The 22192-nt window shown below is 39.0% G+C and overlaps 1 protein-coding gene across 9 annotated transcripts in view; it reads right to left on the reverse strand.

Annotated features, from left to right (window-relative positions):
• DIAPH2 (diaphanous related formin 2) overlaps positions 1-22192 on the reverse strand; it is an 811118-nt gene that overhangs the window by 597328 nt on the left and 191598 nt on the right. For all 9 annotated transcript variants that reach the window (XR_012160923.1, XM_073360856.1, XM_073360855.1 and 6 more), the window contains 3 exons: positions 19829-19933; positions 15835-16140; positions 7649-7763 (listed from right to left, as the gene is read on the reverse strand). Coding sequence is in view for 8 of the 9 variants with exons in the window: in XM_073360856.1 (XP_073216957.1) it covers positions 7649-7763; positions 15835-16140; positions 19829-19933 (526 nt within the window). In the remaining variant the exon portion in view is untranslated. The remainder of the gene's footprint in view (positions 1-7648; positions 7764-15834; positions 16141-19828; positions 19934-22192) is intronic.

Consider the following 22192-nt stretch of genomic DNA (forward strand, 5'->3'; position numbering starts at 1 on the left):
ACCTAGTGGCAGAGGATGTGGAAAAAGCTAATGTTCTCAATGCTTTCTTTGCCTCTGTCTTCACGAACAAGGTCAGCTCCCAGACTGCTGCGCTGGGCAACACAGCATGGGGAGTAGGTGACCAGCCCTATGTGGAGAAAGAAGTGGTTAGGGACTATTTAGAAAAGCTGGACGCGCACAAGTCCATGGGGCCGAATACGTTGCATCCGAGAGTGCTAAAGGAATTGGCGGATGTGATTGCAGAGCCATTGGCCATTATCTTTGAAAACTCATGGCGATCGGGGGAAGTCCCAGAAGACTGGAAAAAGGCTAATGTAGTGCCCATCTTTAAAAAGGGAAAGAAGGAGGATCCTGGGAACTACAGGCCAGTCAGCCTCACCTCAGTCCCCAGAAAAATCATGGAGCAGGTCCTCAAGGAATCAATCCTGAAGCACTTACATGAGAGGAAAGTGATCAGGAACAGTCAGCATGGATTCACCAAGGGAAGGTCATGCCTGACTAATCTAAACGCCTTCTATGATGAGATTACTGGTTCTGTGGATGAAAGGAAAGCAGTGGATGTATTGTTTCTTGATTTTAGCAAAGCTTTTGACACGGTCTCCCACAGTATTCTTGTCAGCAAGTTAAAGAAGTATGGGCTGGATGAATGCACTATAAGGTGGGCAGAAAGTTGGCTAGATTGTCGGGCTCAATGGGTAGTGATCAATGGCTCCATGTCTAGATGGCAGCCGGTATCAAGTGGAGTACCCCAAGGGTCGGTCCCGGGGCCGGTTTTGTTCAATATCTTCATAAATGATCTGGAGGATGGTGTGGATTGCACTCTCAGCAAATTTGCTGATGATACTAAACTAGGAGGAGTGGTAGATACGGTGGCAGGTAGGGATAAGATACAGAGGGACCTAGACAAATTGGAGGATTAGGGGTGACAGTGGACGAGTGCAATCCACACCATCCTCCAGATCATTTATGAAGATATTGAACAAAACCGGCCCCGGGACCGACCCTTGGGGCACTCCACTTGATACCGGCTGCCAACTAGACATGGAGCCATTGATCACTACCCGTTGAGCCCGACAATCTAGCCAGCTTTCTACCCACCTTATAGTGCATTCATCCAGCCCATACTTCCTTAACTTGCTGACAAGAATACTATGGGAGACCGTGTCAAAAGCTTTGCTAAAGTCAAGAAACAATACATCCACTGCTTTCCCTTCATCCACAGAACCAGTAATCTCATCATAAAAGGCGATTAGATTAGTCAGGCATGACCTTCCCTTGGTGAATCCATGCTGGCTGTTCCTGATCACTTTCCTCTCATGCAAGTGCTTCAGGATTGATTCTTTGAGGACCTGCTCCATGATTTTTCCAGGGACTGAGGTGAGGCTGACTGGCCTGTAGTTCCCAGGATCTTCCTTCTTCCCTTTTTTAAAGATTGGCACTACATTAGCCTTTTTCCAGTCATCCGGGACTTCCCCCGTTTGCCACGAGTTTTCAAAGATAATGGCCAGTGGCTCTGCAATCACAGCCGCCAATTCCTTCAGCACTCTCGGATGCAACTCGTCCGGCCCCATGGACTTGTGCACGTCCAGCTTTTCTAAATAGTCCCTAACCGCCTCTATCTCCACAGAGGGCTGGCCATCTCTTCCACATTTTGTGATGCCCAGCGCAGCAGTCTGGGAGCTGACCTTGTTAGTGAAAACAGAGGCAAAAAAAGCATTGAGTACATTAGCTTTTTCCACATCCTCTGTCACTAGGTTGCCTCCCTCATTCAGTAAGGGGCCCACACATTCCTTGGCTTTCTTCTTGTTGCCAACATACCTGAAGAAACCCTTCTTGTTACTCTTGACATCTCTGGCTAGCTGCAGCTCCAGGTGCGATTTGGCCCTCCTGATAACATTCCTACATGCCCGAGCAATATTTTTATACTCTTCCCTGGTCATATGTCCAACCTTCCACTTCTTGTAAGCTTCTTTTTTACGTTTAAGATCCGCTAGGATTTCACCATTAAGCCAAGCTGGTCGCCTGCCATATTTACTATTCTTTCGACTCATCGGGATGGTTTGTCCCTGTAACCTCAACAGGGATTCCTTGAAATACAGCCAGCTCTCCTGGACTCCTTTCCCCTTCAAGTTAGTCCCCCAGGGGATCCTGGCCATCCGTTCCCTGAGGGAGTCGAAGTCTGCTTTCCTGAAGTCCAGGGTCCGTATCCTGCTGCTTACCTTTCTTCCCTGCGTCAGGATCCTGAACTCAACCAACTCATGGTCACTGCCTCCCAGATTCCCATCCACTTTTGCTTCCCCCACTAATTCTACCCGGTTTGTGAGCAGCAGGTCAAGAAAAGCGCCCCCCCTAGTTGGCTCCTCTAGCACTTGCGCCAGGAAATTGTCCCCTACGCTTTCCAAAAACTTCCTGGATTGTCTATGCACCACTGTGTTGCTCTCCCAGCAGATATCAGGAAAATTAAAGTCACCCATGAGAATCAGGGCATGCGATCTAGTAGCTTCCGTGAGCTGCCGGAAGAAAGCCTCATCCACCTCATCCCCCTGGTCCGGTGGTCTATAGCAGACTCCCACCACTACATCACTCTTGTTGCACACACTTCTAAACTTAATCCAGAGACACTCAGGTTTTTCTGCAGTTTCGTACCGGAGCTCTGAGCAGTCATACTGCTCCCTTACATACAGTGCTACTCCCCCACCTTTTCTGCCCTGCCTGTCCTTCCTGAACAGTTTATAACCATCCATGACAGTACTCCAGTCATGTGAGTTATCCCACCAAGTAATCATCTGGAGTACTGTGTCCAGTTTTGGGCCCCACACTACAAAAAGCATGTGGAAAAATTGGAGAGTGTCCAGCGAAGGGCAACAAAAATGATTAGGGGTCTGGAACACATGACTTATTAGGAGAGGCTCAGGGAACTGGGATTGTTTAGTCTGCAGAAAAGAATGAGGGGGGATTTGATAGTTGCTTTCAACTACCTGAGAGGTGGTTCCAAAGAGGATGGTTCTAGACTATTCTCAGTGGTAGAAGATGACAGGACAAGGAGTAATGGTCTCAAGTTGCAGCGGGGGAGATTTAGGTTGGATATTAGGAAAAACTTTTTCACTAGGAGGGTGGTGAAACACTGGAATGCGTTACCTAGGGAGGTGGTAGAATCTCTTTCCTTAGAAGTTTTTAAGGTCAGGCTTGACAAAGCCCTGGCTGGGTTGATTTAATTGGGGATTAGTCCTGCTTTGAGCAGGGAGTTGGATTAGATGACCTCCTGAGGTCCCTTCCAACCCTGATATTCTATGATTCAATCTGATTACCCTGTAAGGTATTTACCATCCTGATTTTACAGAGGTGATTCTTTTACTTTTTCTTTAATTAAAATTCTTCTTTTAAGAACCTGATTGCTTTTTCATTGTTCTTAAGATCCAAGGGTTTGGGTCTGTGTTCACCTGTACAAATTGGTGAGGATTTTTATCAAGCCTTCCCCAGGAAAGGGGGTGTAGTGCTTGGGGGGATATTTTGGGGGCAGACGTTTCCAAGTGGGCACTTCTACAGGTATAATGCCGTGTTTCCTTTTTCCAGGTGTATCTACACATATGTAGTTGCAAGTTGCAGTGCAACTCAAGTTGCAGTGGGGGAGGTTTAGATTGGATATTAGGAAAAACTTTTTCACTAAGAGGGTGGTGAAACACTGGAATGCGTTACCTAGGGAGGTGGTAGAATCTCCTTCCTTAGAGGTTTTTAAGGTCAGGCTTGACAAAGCCCTGGCTGGGATGATTTAACTGGGAATTGGTCCTGCTTCGAGCAGGGGGTTGGACTAGATGACCTTCTGGGGTCCCTTCCAACCCTGATATTCTATGATTCTATGATATGTATCAATATATACACAGAGACACACCTACACACATTCTAGAACTGGAGATCTTACATGTAGGAGAAGTTTCAGGTAACATATAGGATTTGGGGTCAAGAGATCTAGATACTATATTAGGCTCTGCCACAGAGCTTCTGTGTCACGACAAAAAGCTAACAGAACTCTGCTTTCCTATCTGAAAAAAATGGGTATAATACCTACTTCAAAAGGGAACTGAGTTTAAGTATGGTAAGGCACTTTGAGAGCTACTCTGTTATTATACAGTTGTATTCTATTCTATTTAGGGATTGTCTACACATGGAATTATTCCAGAATAACTATTTAGCTTAATCCACTGTCAAAGTCAAACAAACACGAAGTACTTTATTCTGTAGTAAGTGTCCAAACATGGGGACAAGGTGGGTGAGATAGGAACTTTTATTGGACACACAGAGTTATTCAGGAATAGCTATTCTACTTCAAATTCTCCCACTACCTTAATCCAAATTAACTTTGTCTACACAAGCACTTAGATGTTTCAAAACACAATGGTTCTTGTTATTCTTGTTCAAAATGTGGTTAAGATATCAGAAGGCTCTCTTTTTACTCAAGTCAATTAAGAGTAGATTACACAATATTTTTAAAGCAACTCTCTCCATCCCCTAGTAATTTCTGAAACATGTGGCAGCACACCAGTCCCCTTTATCAGAGCCCAAGTTCCCTATTGTTAAAATACAATGCATAATTGTGAAAAAATCCAACTCTCAGCATTAAATAGAAAAGTAAGAGCAACTGCATGTCTGAAGAAAGAAAAAGAAAGAAGTGCACTCTTTCAGGAAACACATTCTGTTTTGCAAGCATAAATCTAGATTGCTGTTTTGATCTTTAAATCAACTTTGCACAGTTGACCTATGAACACTTGATTATCTGACTTCCATTAATCTTCCAGAATTGTATGCTCCTGCATTGCAATGTAGTGTAGCTACCTGACAAATAGGAAAAAGGGATTTGTAACTGCATGAATTTATTCTTTTAGTACTTAGTCCAAAATAGTGCTATCATTTGTTGAATTGCCTTATAAACTCATAAGTAAATTATTATTGAACCATACCTGAACAGTACTTGCACTTTATGAATGCCTGACATAGTAACTACTGACAAATGGCCCAAGCATTAAATAGTGATTGATTATTCATAATGAATAATAATGAACAATTGTCCGTCTTGAGAAATTTCTGTCCAGATTCAGATGAGAGCATACAAAAATTATGTTTAAAACTCACAAAAAGCTGAAGACATTATAAAGAATCACATCCACAGTAAGCCATTCAATTGTCAGTCAACTATATTTCAGATTTTTTTGAAATTGAAACACTGACATAAATTATTACAGATTGAGAAAGCAAATATATCCTTCAGAAATAAACTAATTAGTAGTCCAAAATGTTAGCAGAAATGAACTATTGAAAAGTCACTTGCATCGATCTTATTTTGACTATATGGAAATCTCTGGCACAAAATTGCTTTTCTAGTGCATTGTTCTCTTTGGCATGGTCAATCAATATATGCATTTCATTTTGTTTTCCAAAATGATCCAGAAGAATACTGAATATTATACAATGACATTATGCAAACAGTTTAAATAATATAGAACCAACCTCTGGGACGAATAGATACACAAAAGACAGAAAAATCACATATATGCACATCACACCTTCTGGGTGTGGTGTTCTGTCCCATCGGGGGGAGGGGGGGAAGGAGAGAGAAGAGAGAGAGATTATGAGTCTGCTCTACAGCCTTAGCTAACAGCCAGTTGGCTTTTAGTTCCAGAGGCCCAGGTTCAATCCCAGCAACCAGGGTCTGTCGGCATTACACGAAGACGCAAGTTTTCTAACTTTTGTGAATCTATATCTATATATAGTTTACAATAAGACAATTGTAGTTTCCCTCTAATTTTACAGTTCTTGCTAATGTTGGCAGATTATTCTAAAATTCTACGTCATGAAAATTTCAACAATAGAAAAAGCTGAATTCAGTATTTTCAGAATTTCAGGATAGTGAGTTCTCAGTTAAAAATACAAACAAACAACATCTTGTTTCAATTAGAACATTTTCTATATTGGTATGTATTAGAAAATGCAAATATATCACAATTTTGAAAACAATGAATGATGACGATTCATGTGGTAAGTAATGAACTTAACATAAGAATGACCATACTGGGTGAGACCAAAGGTCCATCCAGCCCAGTATCCTGTCTACCGACAGTGGCCAATGACAGGTGCCCCTGAGGGAGTGAACCTAACATGTAATGATCAAGTGATCTCTCTCTTGCCACCCATCTCCACCGTCTGACAAACAAAGGCTAGGGACACCATTCCTTACCCATCCTGGCTAATAGCCATTAATGGACTTGACCTCCATGAATTTATCCAGTTCTCTTTTAAACCCTGTTATAGTCCTAGCCTTCACAACCTCCTCAGGCAAGGAGTTTCACAGGTTGACTGTGCACTGAGTGAAGAAGAACTTCCTTTTATTTGTTTAAACCTGCTGCCCATTAATTTCATTTGGTGTCCCCTAGTTCTTATATTAGCGGAACAAGTAAATAACTTTTCCTTATTCACTTTCTCCACACCACTCATGATTTTATATACCTCTATCATATCCCCACCCTTAGTCTCCTCTTTTCCAAGCTGAAAAGTCCTAGCCTCTTTAATCTCTCCTTATATGGGACCCCTTCCAAACCCCTAATCATTTTAGTTGCTCTTTTCTGAACCTTTTCTAATGCCAGTATATCTTTGTTGAGATGAGGAGACCACATCTGTATGCAGTATTCAAGATGTGGGCGTACCGTGGATTTACTAAGGGCAATAAGATATTCTCAGTCTTATTCTCGATCCCTTTTTTAAATGATTCCTAACTTCCCGCTTGCTTTTTTGACTGCTGCTGCACACTGCGTGGACATCTTCAGAAAACTATCCACAATGACTCCAAGAACTTTCTCCTGATTAGTTGTAGCTAAATTAGCCCAATCATATTGTATGTATAGTTGGGGTTATTTTTTCCAATGTGCATTACTTTACATTTATCCACATTAAATTTCATTTGCTATTTTGTTGCCAATCACTTCGTTTTGTGAGATCTTTTTGAAGTTCTTCACAGTCTGCTTTGGTCTTGACTATCTTGAGCAGTTTAGTATCATCTGAAAACTTTGCCACCTAACTGTTTACCCCTTCCTCCAGATCACTTATGAATAAGTTGAATAGGATTGGTCCTAGGACTGACCAATTAATTACACCATTAATTACCCTCTTCATTCTGAAAATTTACCATTTATTCCTACCCTTTGTTCCCTGTCTTTTAACCAGTTCTCAATCCACAAAAGGCTCTTCCCTCTTACCCCATGACAACTTAATTTATGTAAGAGCCTTTGGTGAGGGTCAAAGGCTTTCTGGAAATCTAAGTACACAATGTCCACTGGATCCCGCTTATCCACATGTTTTTTGACCCCCTCAAAGAACATTGTGTACACTGTAATGTTTCTAAATGCAAAAAAAAAATTAACTCCAAGAATAATGCAGTAAAGCAATCCATGCTCTACATAACTAATAAAATGTACATTTTAAATATTTATTTTATGTTACTGTGGTAACAGCCTATAACCTGACTCTTTAACATTTCCTATCTATAAAATGAATTGCAGTACTATTTTTTTCCATTGAAAATATTTTCTTATACCACAGAGATTAATTAAAACCAAGTCACACATATGAGTGCTTCAAATTAAGGAACAAGTATATTTACCTTTCATCTGTGTACCAAAGGTAAGCGCCAGTTTTGCAAACAGATCTGGATTTTCAAATTTATCCTCTCTAACTTTTAACCAAAAGCAGTTTTCCAATATATCCTGGGGTTCAACCTGAAATAAAAAGCAAAATATTCATTCTTCAAGTTAATGACTACTCAGACTTCAAATATTCATTTTCAGTCAATGGGTGATCCTAATGGAGGATTTGGTTTAAACTTAGTAGATATTTAAAAAGCATTCCAGCAAGTGAAAAAATGGCCACAATTTTCAAAAGAATGCCGCACTCCTGACATTTAACGCCATTTATAGGAACCTGAACAAGGGGTCTACTTTTCAGAAGTGCTGGGCACCACCGAAATCAATGGGAAATAAAGGTTTTAAGCACCTTAGAATTGCAAACTCTAAGGCCTTGTCTTCACAGTGTGTCAGCAAACAGCAGTTGGGTGTCAAGTCCTGCAGGGTCACAAAGGCCAGTTAGCGTGAAACACACTGGTGCGGACTAGAATTTACACTCAACTGGTGTGCACTGACACAGTGAAGACAAGCCCTAGGACAGAAGGAGACAAGAATAAGGCCTTGCCTACACACAAACTTGCTTAATATTTTAAGGACTGATATCCTTTACCTTAAGAGACGCAATATATATTTACTTGAAATAATTTTTTTAAAGTCACCTTTAAATTCAATTTCTTTTTACCTAGTGTTTGAACTATTTTCCACATTATAAACAAGAAACATTTAATTTCTAACACTTTTTTTAAAAAATTATGGATAAGTCTTCCGATTTCATGAAGTGAAATCAGTGTGACACCACTCACGTAGTCACTATAAATTATCCAATGTTTTTTGTGTACTTGTTTTTAATTTCAGGAGTAGCTAAAAGGGTTAAGAAATGATAAATTATTTGTCTGGATAGTGGTATGTTCTTGACACTCTCCCCCCAAAAAATCATCTGCAGCACTTCCATTGTCTGTTCCTAACAGCAAAAGACATAATGATATTTAATTACAGCTTGTTTTTCAGCGTCCGCTATCTCAACAAACTTATTTTTAAAACACTCCTAACTGTCCACTTAAGCATACGTATATATTTTTTCCAAGTGAATTGTCTTTTCTTCAATGCTAAAACACCAAACACAACCTTCTCCCGAACCTGCCCACTTTCTCTCAAAAGGATTTGGGTACCTATCAGTGGTGGATGATTAATTACTTTGGAATTGCTAAAAAATAATCTCAAAACTAGAAATTGCCCAGAAAATAAAGATCCATAGAAATACAGAAAGCTTTCTCAAACCCTTTTTACAGTGTCACTCCTGCTTTGAAGGCATCATTATTAATTAAAAAAAAACAAAAGGATAGCCCGGCATTCATACTTTGCTATTAGGAACAGACAATGGAAGCTACACAAATAACGTGAGTGTGTGTGTGTGAGAGAGAGAGAGAGACTAGCATCAAGAATTTTCCACTATCCAGGCAAATAATTTATCAACTCTCAACCCTTGACCTATCCCTTAGATTAAAAACAAGCATGCAAAAAGAAGTTGGTGGTTTACAAGTCCTACATTCCACTCTATTTTGATTACTGAGTGCATACACGGACAAATGTAAGGAGACAGTGATAGGAATTTCATCGTTGACTTTATTGAGCACAACTCTGTTGCAGTATACAGAGCTGCACCTTTGTCCAGCCATGCCCAAAGAAAGACAGAAGACAATGGATGTGGTTTAATTAGGCTGCAACTTTATTCACCTAAAATATCTTGGAGTATCCACCAATTAATTGTACAGTGCAAGTTATTGTTTCCTTAATCGTTCACGCTACTGGGGAGCAGGGGAAGGCTGCCATCCTCCCCTCATGTAAGTGCAAAGGGGGCAGAAAAGAAAGGGGATTGGTTCCCCACTGTACCAGACATCAGCAGCCCTGAACCCTTGTTTCCTAGCTTCCATAAATGAGACTTTCCTCTAAATCCCATTCCTATTCATTTTATATGATCACCATCCCCGTTCCATAACAAGAACTTGCACTGGACATTGGCTATAAAATGGTGCTAGAAATTAGCTTGGCTTCCTCCATATAGACCCCACTGGGTTCCCACATATTTACCAATTCCTTCCCTAATACTGGACAAAAAATATGCACTCCCCGTAGCAAAAAAGTCTAACAGTCTGGGGTGTATTTACAGGAGTGGCATATGTAAGACAAGAGAGATAACTGTCCTGCTCTACTCGGTATTGGTGAAGACTCAGATGGAGTAAAATTTTGGGTGGCACACTAAGAAATATATGGACAATCTGGACAGAGTCCAGAGAACAAAAACAATAAAAGGCTTAAAAAACATGATATATAAGGAATGGTTTAAAAATATGGGTATGTTTCGTCTTGAAGAAAGAAGAATGATGGGGTGTGGGAATCTGATTATCTTTACATGTTTGAAGACTAAGAGAACTGTGACCAACTTTGCTCAATGTCCACTGAAGGCAGGACCAAAAAAAAAACCAATCTGCTGTAAGCAAGATTTAGGTCAAATATTAGGAGAAGCTTTCTCACCATAAAGATAATTAAGCACTGGAACCAGCTTCCCAGGTAGACTGTGGAATCCCCATCATTGTAGGCTTTTAAGGAACAGATTACACAAATCTGTCAGGGTTGGTCTAGGAGCGGTCCTGCCTCAGCACAGGGGACTGGATAGCCCTGCATTCCTATGATTCTATATGTAATATTTGCAATGCTTAAAGACTTTCTAGAATTAGAGTGTTGCACTGCTACAGTATTAGTGTGAATAAGGGTCTAATTAATTTGTATGGGGTAGGTATCTGGAAAAAAATTCTAGGCTGCCTATAGGGGAAGCCTGGATAAACTGGACAAAATGATCAGCAAAATGCTCTCGCTGAGCCAGGCTAAGCAGTGAGATAAATGCACTATTAAGTCTTAATCTGTTTGCCCTCTACTCACACAGATCTCTTAAGAAGAAAATATTAGTCTTTCTTGGACATTTTCTGTTCTGGTTCAGGACTGAGCTGCGCCTTGAATGCATAGCTTTAAGATGAGCATCATATCAATCTGACACTAGTTTTCTTTCAGACTTCCCCCCACAGCTCTGCCCCGTGTCTTCATTAGTTGCTTGACTAGATTATGACAACAAGGAAACAGGAAAGCAAGAGCTGTCACACGAGAAAAGAAACTTCTTCAAAGAGAAACTGCAAAGCTACAATTATTTTGCCAATTTAACACCATCAATTTGGGCTTGAATGGCGATTGGGAGTGGCTGGCTCACTACAAAAGCCTTTTTCCCTCTCTTGGTATTGATACTTCCTCATCCATTATTGGGAGTGGACCACATCCACCCTGACTGAATTGGCCTTCAACACTGGTTCTCCACTTGTAAGGTAACTCCCTGCTCTTCATGTGCCAATATATATTTATGCCTGTATCTGTAATTTTCACTTCATACATCTGAAGAAGTGGGTTTTTTACCCACGAAAACTTATGCCCAAACAAATCTGTTAGTCTTTGAGGTGCCACCGGACACCTCATTGTTTTTGTGGATGCAGTTTAACATGACTACCCCTCTGATACTTGGTCCCAGAAAAGAAAACTATCTGGTACAGGTGCACAAAATAATTTAAAAGTATGAAGAATGGCAATACTGCACTATTTGTCCTTTGTAATAATATAAGAACAAGCGGGCAACTCAATGCTAAACTTAAAAACAGATAACATACAATGCATTTCTTAAACAGTATAAAGGCAACCCACAGGAATTCATGCTGTGAATAAGACAGAGCTCAGCCAAAATAAATTAGACATTTGTTTATTTATAAGAATAGCATTTAGCATCAACAATGGCTATTGAAGAGGGATGAGAGATGTTCTAAAAGATAATCTGTGTAACTGTTTAATGATAATTTCATGAAAAACCTCTGGTTTTGAAAACCATATACTTAGAATTTAATATGGACATAAAACGCCTGTAATTTTCTCTGGGTTTATAACAGCAGCAATCTAGCTCTCCAGTTCTCTACGACAAACTATCAAGCACTGACACGGTCACTACTTTGGCATCAGGAACAGGAATTATTGCTTTTATTTCATATCGCTGAGATGAAGCAGGAGAAAACTATATTGCTTGGCCCCAGTGACATCAGTTCTCAGCAATAATCTGAATTGCAGACACTTGTCTTTAAATATTACCAAAAAGTGGAGTTCATACTGCAATTGTCTGCCCAGTAAAACAAGCAGTGGTAATCACACAATACCACGTAAGTTTACAGTGCATTTTTTATTAGCAAAAGGAGTAATCATTTGGGGGAACACAGGCATCAGGATTTCTAAATTAAATGTAATTTAAGATTAAATGGATTTTAAATTACCAGATGCAGGCTTACAAAACTTTGATTCAACTCATTTTGTGTGTCTAGCACAAGTTTAATTAAAACAATCATGTGATGAGAGGGAAAGTCAAGAAGTCTAATGACAGCACAGCATGTAAGGGATAGGATTCAAGTACTAAACTTCATTCTGAATTTCCTGTAGTGAGAGCATTGCTAAATTAGTGAGCTCCTGGGAAGACTGAAAGTGTTGCATAACTCTATTTAGTAACCTCATATAGCCAGCCCAGGAATTATAAGGACTCACAAGTAAAATATAACAAGACACCTGGATGATTTGGCACTCTGTAAATCGAGAGAATAGATCTATCTGCAACAGTGATACGAGCTAACTCAATTAAGAAGCTTAAAGGGGAAAAATAAAGTGGTGAATAAGAGGAATCCAGAAAGCATCTTCTTGTAGTAAAGAAGGGAATGACCACATAACCATTTATGCTCTCACACAGATATTTAAACATAAAAGTATAGAAGGGGTAAAAAAAGGGAACACTGTAAGAAAAGTCCAAATGTATTTCAAGATGGTCAATGAGTAACAAAAACAAAATAGAAAAGAATGCTTAACTTTTTAGTTAGAGCTTGATTCTTTAATATTTTAGTTTAAAGGTCAGTTTTTTAACTCTACTTTTTTTAATTTTGTAAATGCTACATATATTTCAGAATTACTTTTAACATCTATGTCTTCTGGCAGAACACTGACGATGGTAAATAATATAAATTTATTCTCATGGTAAATTATATAAGTTCACAATATATACATTTCCACTCAGAGGTTTTTAAGTACTGCATAGCTATATCCGCCTACTGGGCCTTTTTGTTTTTTAAATCTTAACGGAACTTGCCACAGAACTGAAAGTATCACAATTATCTGCGAAGAAGAAGATAGTGCTACAATGGGCCCAATTTGGTCCTCCTTTCAGAAGGAGGACCACAACATCCCCGATTTCCAGTGGAGTGAAAGTTATCTTACTTTGGACTCAAACATTCTTGAAATCATGCATTCAACCAATTAACTCCATGTGTGGAGACAGGGGTAACAAACTAGTTTTGCTCCTCAGGGCCGCAGACAAATACCTCAGGAGGGTCCTGATTCAGGAAGGTATTGAATAAACATGGACTACTGCCATTTCACAGATTAAGAAACAAGATCACGGTCAGAGAGGAAATCTCTGGCAGAAATTAACCAAGATTGCTTTAGTCCCAGTCAAGTGCTGTAACTCCAAGACCACCTATATAGTATAGGCGTGTAACTGCAGATGTTTTCCCACTGTAGCTCACCACACAGAGGAAGCAACTTGAGAGCTGGGTTGGAGATGTGACTATTTGTCTCCCCATCACTTAAGTGTGACTGGGAATGTAGCCAGCAAAGGAACACACTTGGTTATCCACTGATGTGTTCTATTTTGGGGCTGCTTTTGTAGACTGATAGATTTGTGACAGTAGGCCACTGTTACATATCATACTTGCATACTACAATTGAACTCTTTAGTAAAGAACATTACTGTCCAGTTAAAATTGTCCTTGTAATCTTCATCCTCCAACAGTTGGTTCTGATGACCCATGCCCCACTGTGCACAGCTGGCTATACTCTCACAGCTTACAGTACCTTTCATGTGTCTGCTCTCACTCAAAAGCACAATAATGTTAAGTAGAAAAGGGACATGCACTGCCCACACCTAACCCATTTTGATGCCTGCAGAGTCTTCAGCACTTTCTTCTAGATGTGGGGTGATGGCCTGACTCCAGAGATCAGCACTGACAATGCAATTGCTTTTACTCCCAAAAAACAACCCAGAAATAATTTAAAGGGCATGCATATAGTCTACTGTTTGGTTAGATGAATTTTTATACCTCCAGCGGCAAACAAATGTTCAGTCTCAACTCTGCTTATTTTTCACAGCGTTCATCCTCCAGCTCAACACTTTTTCATAACTTCTTCTATTTGAATCTCAACAATAAGTATGATGTGGACTAATTATGATCATCCCACTATATACCGAGAAAGCTGTAATTTTGTGAGTATCATTATGGAGCATATGACACCATTCCCAGTAAACAAAACTACATGAGATTTTATGAACTTACTCTAAGCACTCTGTAGACCTAACAAGTATGCTAAAAGCATTCAAGCATTGTTTTCTGAAAAGTCCACAGAATGGATTACGTCTGCTCTAAAAGGTTTACACAACCTTTCACAGAAATCGCAGATCCTGCAAGAGTAGGCTTCCATTGCAATTTTGGTGGCTCCGCAAACAAAGAACAGATGTTTTCTAACATGCTGGCTTTTAAAACATATTTGATAGACTTTGCAACTGACAGAAGTAAGGTAAATGACTTTTTTAGAGAAATGGTTTATGTTTCACCATGACAGATATGGGATAAGTGTTGTTAAAGGGTGTTCTGTGCAACAAGCCACAGGTAACACAATAAAAAGTTATGAAAATCAATTTTTATCCAAGTATTCCACCACATTCACAACAGGTGGCACAAACACATAAGCAACCTAAAAATAGAATACAACTCTGTTAATTTGCTTTCACAACACATACCTTAACAGCGCATAATAAAAGCACAGAGCATTCATGAAGTTTCCACTTAAATGACTAGAAGTTGATTTTAAAATTATACTATCACAGGGTGACTCACCCCTTTAAGAGAGATGGGGCCAGTCACATCTGTATCTTAATTAGTTAGCTGCTTCCCAACCTGAAGTAGCAGGACTAAGGAGGGTAAGGTGATAGATTAATGGACATCTGGACCTCACAAAAGGACTGAATGAGATCCATCTGGATCAGGAATCCATAAGGACTGAACAGGCTCCTGTGGAAAGCCCAGAAATGGCTCTGTACCAAAACAGGGAAAGACAAAGCACAGATCCAGCAAGGGTCTGAGAATGATAAGCCAGCGGAACAAGCCTGAGGGCCAAGTGTGCTGTATCAGAGCAGGAGAGAGGACTCTCAAAGTAGCTCAGTAAGGGGCTCGGAATAGGGCCCAAAGGACAGGCTGAACAGAAGCCTTGAAGAGCAGAAGAACCTTTTTCTTTGTTTGGGACATTTTACTTGTAGTTTTGCTATCCCGAAAGAGGTTTAGAACCTGACCAGAGGACTAAGCCACAGTGCCAGGACAGGCTGGTGTCTGGAAAACTGAGGAGAGCAACCTCAGGAAGGGAAACTGATGTAGGGAAGGCCAGCCACACCACACTCAACCAACGGGGCGGATGGAAAGACAGCATGCCAGTACAGGGCAGCTACACCCCATGACATATTCCCTGAAGTGAGATTGTTTAAAAATCCTGTCCTTGAGAAAGAAAATAATGATAATATAAGCTTGTATACATCATTGACACAAAAAATATTAAAGGCTGTTTCTTCTAATATTAAATATTGAAGGTTGTTTCTTCTAAATTTCAAAAAAAGAAAAAAAATCCCAAGCAAACTTTTTAAAAAGATGAATAGATGAAGATTTAAAGCTACTTATACTGTCAGATTATTGAAAGACAAACCCTGGAAAACAGCACACAGCCAAAGCAACCAAGTATTTACACTATCATCTGGAGAAGGGGAGAATTAATCCGCAATGTGCTGGAGCTACACTCCACTTGCCCAAAACTGCATCATCCCCAAACCATGCCTCCCACAGACAGCCTTGTTCTAACCCCTGGTCACAGCATGAACAGATAGAATTCTCAGAGGGTTTGTTGTTGGTGGGGGGGGTTTTGTATTGTCTCCACAAATTTCACCCTCTTTTTTCTCACAGACCTTTTTTTCCCCCCAATAAGGAGAAAAATACTTAGGTACCTTTGACCAGTTGATTCTCTTCATAGAGACCTCAAGTTTATACTTTTTCTTCTCCTTCATTCCATAAGGCAGGGATGCTGGAGCTCCTGGAGGAGGAGGTATGCCCCCGAGAGGCGGTGGTAGTGGAGGGCCACCAAACAGAGGCGGTGGTGGAGGTACACTTCCTCCAGGCAAAGGAGGAGGAGGAGGAGGGGGAGGGGGAGGGGGAGGTGGGATTCCACCAGGTAAGGGAGGTGGCGGTGGTGGTGGCGGCGGCGGTAGAGGAGGAGCCCCTGATGTAGGCTGACCAGTTGGAAGTAATGGACTCTGAAATTTAAGCAGGATGAAGTTACTTTTTTTTTTTTATTTTGCAAAAAAGCTTTGATAACTAACTAACTGACCAGGCTATTTCTATGCCATCTCTCTCTCTACTTCAATAAACACAGCATTTCTCAGATATCTACAAGTACTCAGAAAAAAATGTTTTTAAAACCTACCGTATTTAGGACAAGTAATTTTTACAGTTTGTACTTTAAAGTATAAACATTTCCCAACCCTACTGGTGTCTAAGATCACCTTATTTTCTCCCTACACTTAGCAGGGTTTTACATGAATCACTGGCAAATAATGACATTAATTGGCTTCTGCTATATCAATAAAAATGCTAGGTTAGCTAACTAAATAAACAGTTGCTGCATATTACACCACTACAGCTTGCTTGTAGTGAAACAGTCCTTGTAGCTAACATTTAAATGAGTATTTTAGCATCTTCACGATCATCGTGATTACATAAATATTTCCCTTCTAAATCAGAGAAACCAGGCATTCTAGGATGCCAAATTAGTAAAAATCAACATTAATACTTACTAACACTAACCAGGTAAAGGGAGATTTTCAAAGACAAAGAAACTCAGGCACCACATTCCCATTTAAAATGTGCCTCTTAATCCAACACTTCTCTTAGGCATTTTTTTTCTCCAATTTTGCATTTGTCCAGGATCAGATAGCAAGTCAGTAGGAGTGTCAGACTTAGAATTCAGAAACACATGGTTACAAACAGACCACTATTCCCCAACTTTTTCATAGTGGGTATAAACTTTGGGATATTAAGAGAAATTGTTTAAAAGGAGGGGATCCCAACTGACAAACAGTGGCAAATAATGAAATGCAGTCCTTGAAATGAATCAAACTTCAATAACAAAACTATTGAAGAAACTTGTTATATGCCATCATCATCCACTGGATACCAATGGAAGTAGCAAGAAACAAAGATAAAAACTAAACACTCATTTGACCTGTGTCCAGTAGGAATAAAAGGGTGGCCCTCTCCTGCAAGCCCTGAAACTAGGGTATATAAACTGAATGCGGTCAGAAGAGTTCATAGAATCATAGAACTGGAAGGGATCTTGAGAGGTTATCTAGTCCATCCCCAGCACTCAAGGCAACAAGAAGCTGAAGAATCGTAAGTGTCACCAACGCTCAAACCAGTCGTGTGGAAAGCACTTGCCCCCATCCCAGGGTTAAGAAGATAACACAAAGTGGTGAGATTTCAATTCAGACATATTTCCCCTTCTTTAACGCAAGCAACCGTGGGTTATCTTGCTGAGTTTACACTCTCTAGTGAGATGTCAAGTATTTTAACAGTCTAAACATCTGCAAGTGATTAGAGTATCCACTCAGATATTTTTAAAATGCTAGTAATCCAGGAAGTGGTTCTATACTAAAACTCTGATCCGTAAGTTATCAGTAATGTAATGTTTTCATCTGATCTAGCATGTGTCAAGGTGCAAGCAAAGTTTTATCTTGTCCTCTGGTTTTTAAGCACTGCATAAAACATTTCTGATGATCATAGTTGATTCTCCTGAAACCTAAAGTCTAATATGTCAATATTCGGAAAGCCATGTATACATGCAATAAATTGAAATGATAGAAAAAATGTACTCTGGATTATCAGCACCTGAGTGAGACCCTTATCTGTATAGTAAATCATTTGCTTTAATCAAGATTTGATGTGGCAATTTGTGAGGAAGGTCTACGGCCGATGAATGAAATCTGTGTAATACTGTGCTTTAGCATGAAATCCTCTCTGTAACTTGACTTATCGCAAATATACTACTTTTATGGTTCCATGAACATAATAAATCAAGTTATGACACATACTGATACAAGAATAAAAGTATGTATACTTTAATTCTGACAAGAAGATATATGTGCTGTGTATGAATATATTGTAATAAGTATTTTCTTTCAGAAGAAACTTAGCACAGAGATTTTGACCACTTTCTGTGATTAAAGGTCCCATGACACTTGTGCAAAGGAAGAGATGTTCAAGCAATTATGTTGTCCAAATTCAATTTGGGTAATTACATTCTGCTTTCCAACATTCCACTCTAAACTTACAAATGGAAAAGCATGTTCCGATGTATAAAACATGCCTTTGGTGTACAGAAATGGATCCATAACATTTCTGCAGAACCAAGACTAGGTAAATTAAGTTTAAATGAATCAATCATCTGTTTAGTAAATAAAAGGAATTAATCCAAATAATAACTAAATATAAACTAACATCCAGCAAGCGGTAAAAATGTTATCTTTATGACATACAAAATATATTGACAGTGAAAACCTCAAGTTACTGTATAGCAGAATATTAGTACAGACTAACAGCATTAATTTTACCTAAAAAATGTTGTCCCAATTAGTCGGACCGCATCTAATCCCAGAGATGATATACAGTTAAATTAAAGTAAGAGTTATTCATATCTCAATGAGTCACTATGAATTTAGTTTTATACCACAGTGAGTTTACAATCTCAAACAAGAAGCACCTTCAAGTTGTCATTTAAGGCTGATTAAGTACAGGGAATCCACAAAGAATATACTTAATACTACACCTAGAAGGAACCAAACATGGAAATCCAAGTCAACATGCATTTGCAATCTGACAGAGCACAACCACCAAACAAAATGCATGTAGAATGTAAATTTAACTTTGTGTCATTAAATAAGTAAACAAACCAAAATCAAAGTTAAAAATAAATAAAATATATTGAAATATAAACCGATCAATCACCCACCATGATTAGTTTGCGTACATCTGTTTTTTGTTTTAATTTTGTGATCCAACAGGAAGGTCTGCTTGATATAATGTCCCATGGAAAAGTGCGCTTATTCACTCACGGGGGTGAGGAAATCTCAGCTAGAATCTACATTTTAGCATTCACAAAATAGTTTTATCATAGATTATTCATACATTTGACAACCATGAAATGTGAGATTTCAGAACCATGGTAGGAACTTCTGTAAAATACATATTAAAGTTTATATTAAAATTTAAATTAGTGAATTTTTTGGATATAATTGGAAGAAAAAAATTGTCATGAGTTCAAATTTCTCAAAACCTAATGACATTTTAGCCTCAATAAGCAAACCAGCTATGACAGGCTTGTCGTACACTTACATTTGAGAAAATACATTATTTCCATTAATCTTGCCAACATGCTCAGAGACCATCTGATTGCCATATTTGGGGTCAGGAAGAAATTTTCCCCTGGGTCAGATTGGCAGAAACCCTGGGGCTTTTTTTGCTTTCCTCTAGAGCATTGAGCACAGGGTCACCTGCAAGTGTAAATGGTGGATTCTCTGTAACTTGAAATCTTTAAATCTTGATTTGAGGACTTCAGTAACTCAGTCGGAGGTTGTGGGTCTATTACAGGAGTTGGTGGGTGAGGTTCCATGGTCTGCAATGTGCAGGGGGTCAGACTACATGAGCACAACAGTCCCTCCTGGCCTTAAAGTCTGACTCTATCCTGCATGCTCTTGTAGAACCAACTCATACACATTTGTCAAGTAACACACTGTGTACTCTACTTTTAAAATCAATCCGAATTATTTAAAAGAAATTTTCAAATTGTCACCAGACAATTCTCTTGGTGGTAATTTCTCTTTCATTCTAATTATAATTTTCTACTGTGGAACTCCCTGTGACATGACAGTCTATATCTCATTTCATTACCTGGGTTCGTAGCTGCTGGATTTCTGTTTCAAGCTCTTTGATTTTCTCCTCTCGTTTCTGAAGTTCAGCCTGTGCCTCCTGTCGAGCTGTGAATTCTTCATCAAACTGCAATGATTACCATCATAAACTCATTCATCCATCTATGCTCACACTAAATACTGTAATTTCAGAAAGGCTTTAAACAATAGTGTGAGTAGAGCAACAGAAGCATTTGTGGCTCATTATATTGCATAACCGATTGGAAAACTACAGAAAACACAATTCTTCTGGTCACTAAGAATTCACAACAATGTGTATAGATCCAGCTACACAACAAATTGCCATTGTAAACTTCAGAAAAGCTTTTTTTCCCCAGCACTTTCCAAGTTGTAACCTTTTTAACATCTTTTGAACACACTGATTTCCTCGGAAATGACATGAAGCTGAAATATTAAAAGTAGCTTGAGTATTCTGGAATGTCATTACAAATCATATTAAATATGGCCTATGGGTAACGAATCCTGCTTATGAACGGGTGTAACAATTCTAAGGGGGACTTTTACATTCCAAGAAGTTTTTGTTTTTCTTTTTTTTTAAAAAAGCAATCTGTGATTGGAATAAGCTTTTGTTCTCACATACACAACGTAATGCTCCTAGAATCTATGACCATATTTTGTGTGAATGCAAATATTAAGTTACTACAACGTGCACTTGGATGATCACTTTAATTTGCCCCACAGCAGAAACAAAACACGTTATAGGTTAGAATTAAAGGAATATATCTGAAGATAAGTATAGTCTCTCACTGTTGACGATTAACAATATTGCTTCGAACTGCAATCACTGCTGCAGATGACATAGTTTAAAAGGAGTGACTTGCAGTCCTATACTTTTATAGTTACGAAACTTAAAACTCACTGACAGAAGTAAATGGTGTAGAGCTGCATATATGTTAGAAGAGTTGGGTTCTCAAGATAAATAAAGACAGACCTACATCCCAGGAGATTTTGAGGACATCTGAATATAGAGAAAAAAGAAATGGAGATCTTCAATAAATTCTTCCGTGTCTAATCTGACAGATGAGGCCACTTTACAGATTTGCAACGATGTCCAAGCATTGGCACACTCTTGCTGAACATACAGTTAATATATAGTGAAGATACAGGTCTGCAGTTCATGATGTAATGTTTCCCCCAAAATTTAATACGGGTCATGTTCCAGGTAGACATGATTTTTGGCCCTGACATGCCAGGATGTATGTAAAGCCCAGTCTGAAATATTACCATTTTCTAAATTTGGTACTGAAACTATTTCTACTCTAATAGAAGTTTTTATTTTGGCTTCCTTTAGCAAACTTTTTTAAATGATTATCAAAATTCCTTAGGAGCAATTCTGTAAAGCTTTCTCCTTCAAGAAGATGGATGGAAAGACATAGCTGAGGAAAACATTCTACGACTCTCAAATAGTAGTAAAGAAATGCTGTGCACAGAAAAGCATCCAAATCATTTGTTACTTTGAGGATTCCAACACCAATAGTGCTGTGTTTAACTCAGTATTTAAGTAATATTAAGAGCACTGACAAGTGAATGGGAAGACACAAGACTCTGCTTCAGTTTTAAGTTCATGTGTCCAATACATTCCAGAATATGTTGCATTTCAAATTAGGAGGATTCTGAGGCCAGGTCCATCTATCAACGTTGCTTTGGTCTATTTTATGTCCAGCACTCAGTATTTTCTCACAGGACCCAGAAAGACATGATGGCTGGAAACTTTATCGAGCAATCATAATGCGTTTGTTATCAGTGTTTGATGTAAGTGAAGCAGCTTCTCAGTTACTCAAAGGATATTCTGAAAGTGGAATGTCATGTGGCAAAACAAAAAAAGACATTGGTACCAACTCTGAGAAAGCAAAATTACTAAAAGGACTACTAAATGTTCTAAAGACAACCAACCAACCCTAGTGAAATGCTTCACATGGAAATAATTTTATGGCCTGATAATCTACTCCTAATAATGAAAAGAAGGACAAAATCATTTATATTAGGGTTTTTTTTATAACTTAATTAACATCTTTAGAAATATATTAAATCACAAAGATTAACATTTAAGAAATACTTGTTCTGAGATAACAGTGTAAGATTACTTTTAGGACTGAACTGGAGTGCTCTCCTGGCTGTTTATTACTACTGAAGGAATGTAGGCATTTTGTTGCCATTATAAACATACGTACTGACCACCCACACAGTCAATAACAGTAAAGGATACTAAGTTGTAGTCGGTTTCCTCCTGAAACTGATTTAACTTTACCTTGCTAAAGTAGAAAGATATGTATCTAAACACAGCCTTAAGAGAGAGCAACGAATTAATCGCTAGACTCTTTTTGTA

Source organism: Lepidochelys kempii, chromosome 9 (assembly GCF_965140265.1).
Source record: "Lepidochelys kempii isolate rLepKem1 chromosome 9, rLepKem1.hap2, whole genome shotgun sequence".
NCBI classification, from domain to species: Eukaryota; Metazoa; Chordata; order Testudines; family Cheloniidae; genus Lepidochelys; species Lepidochelys kempii.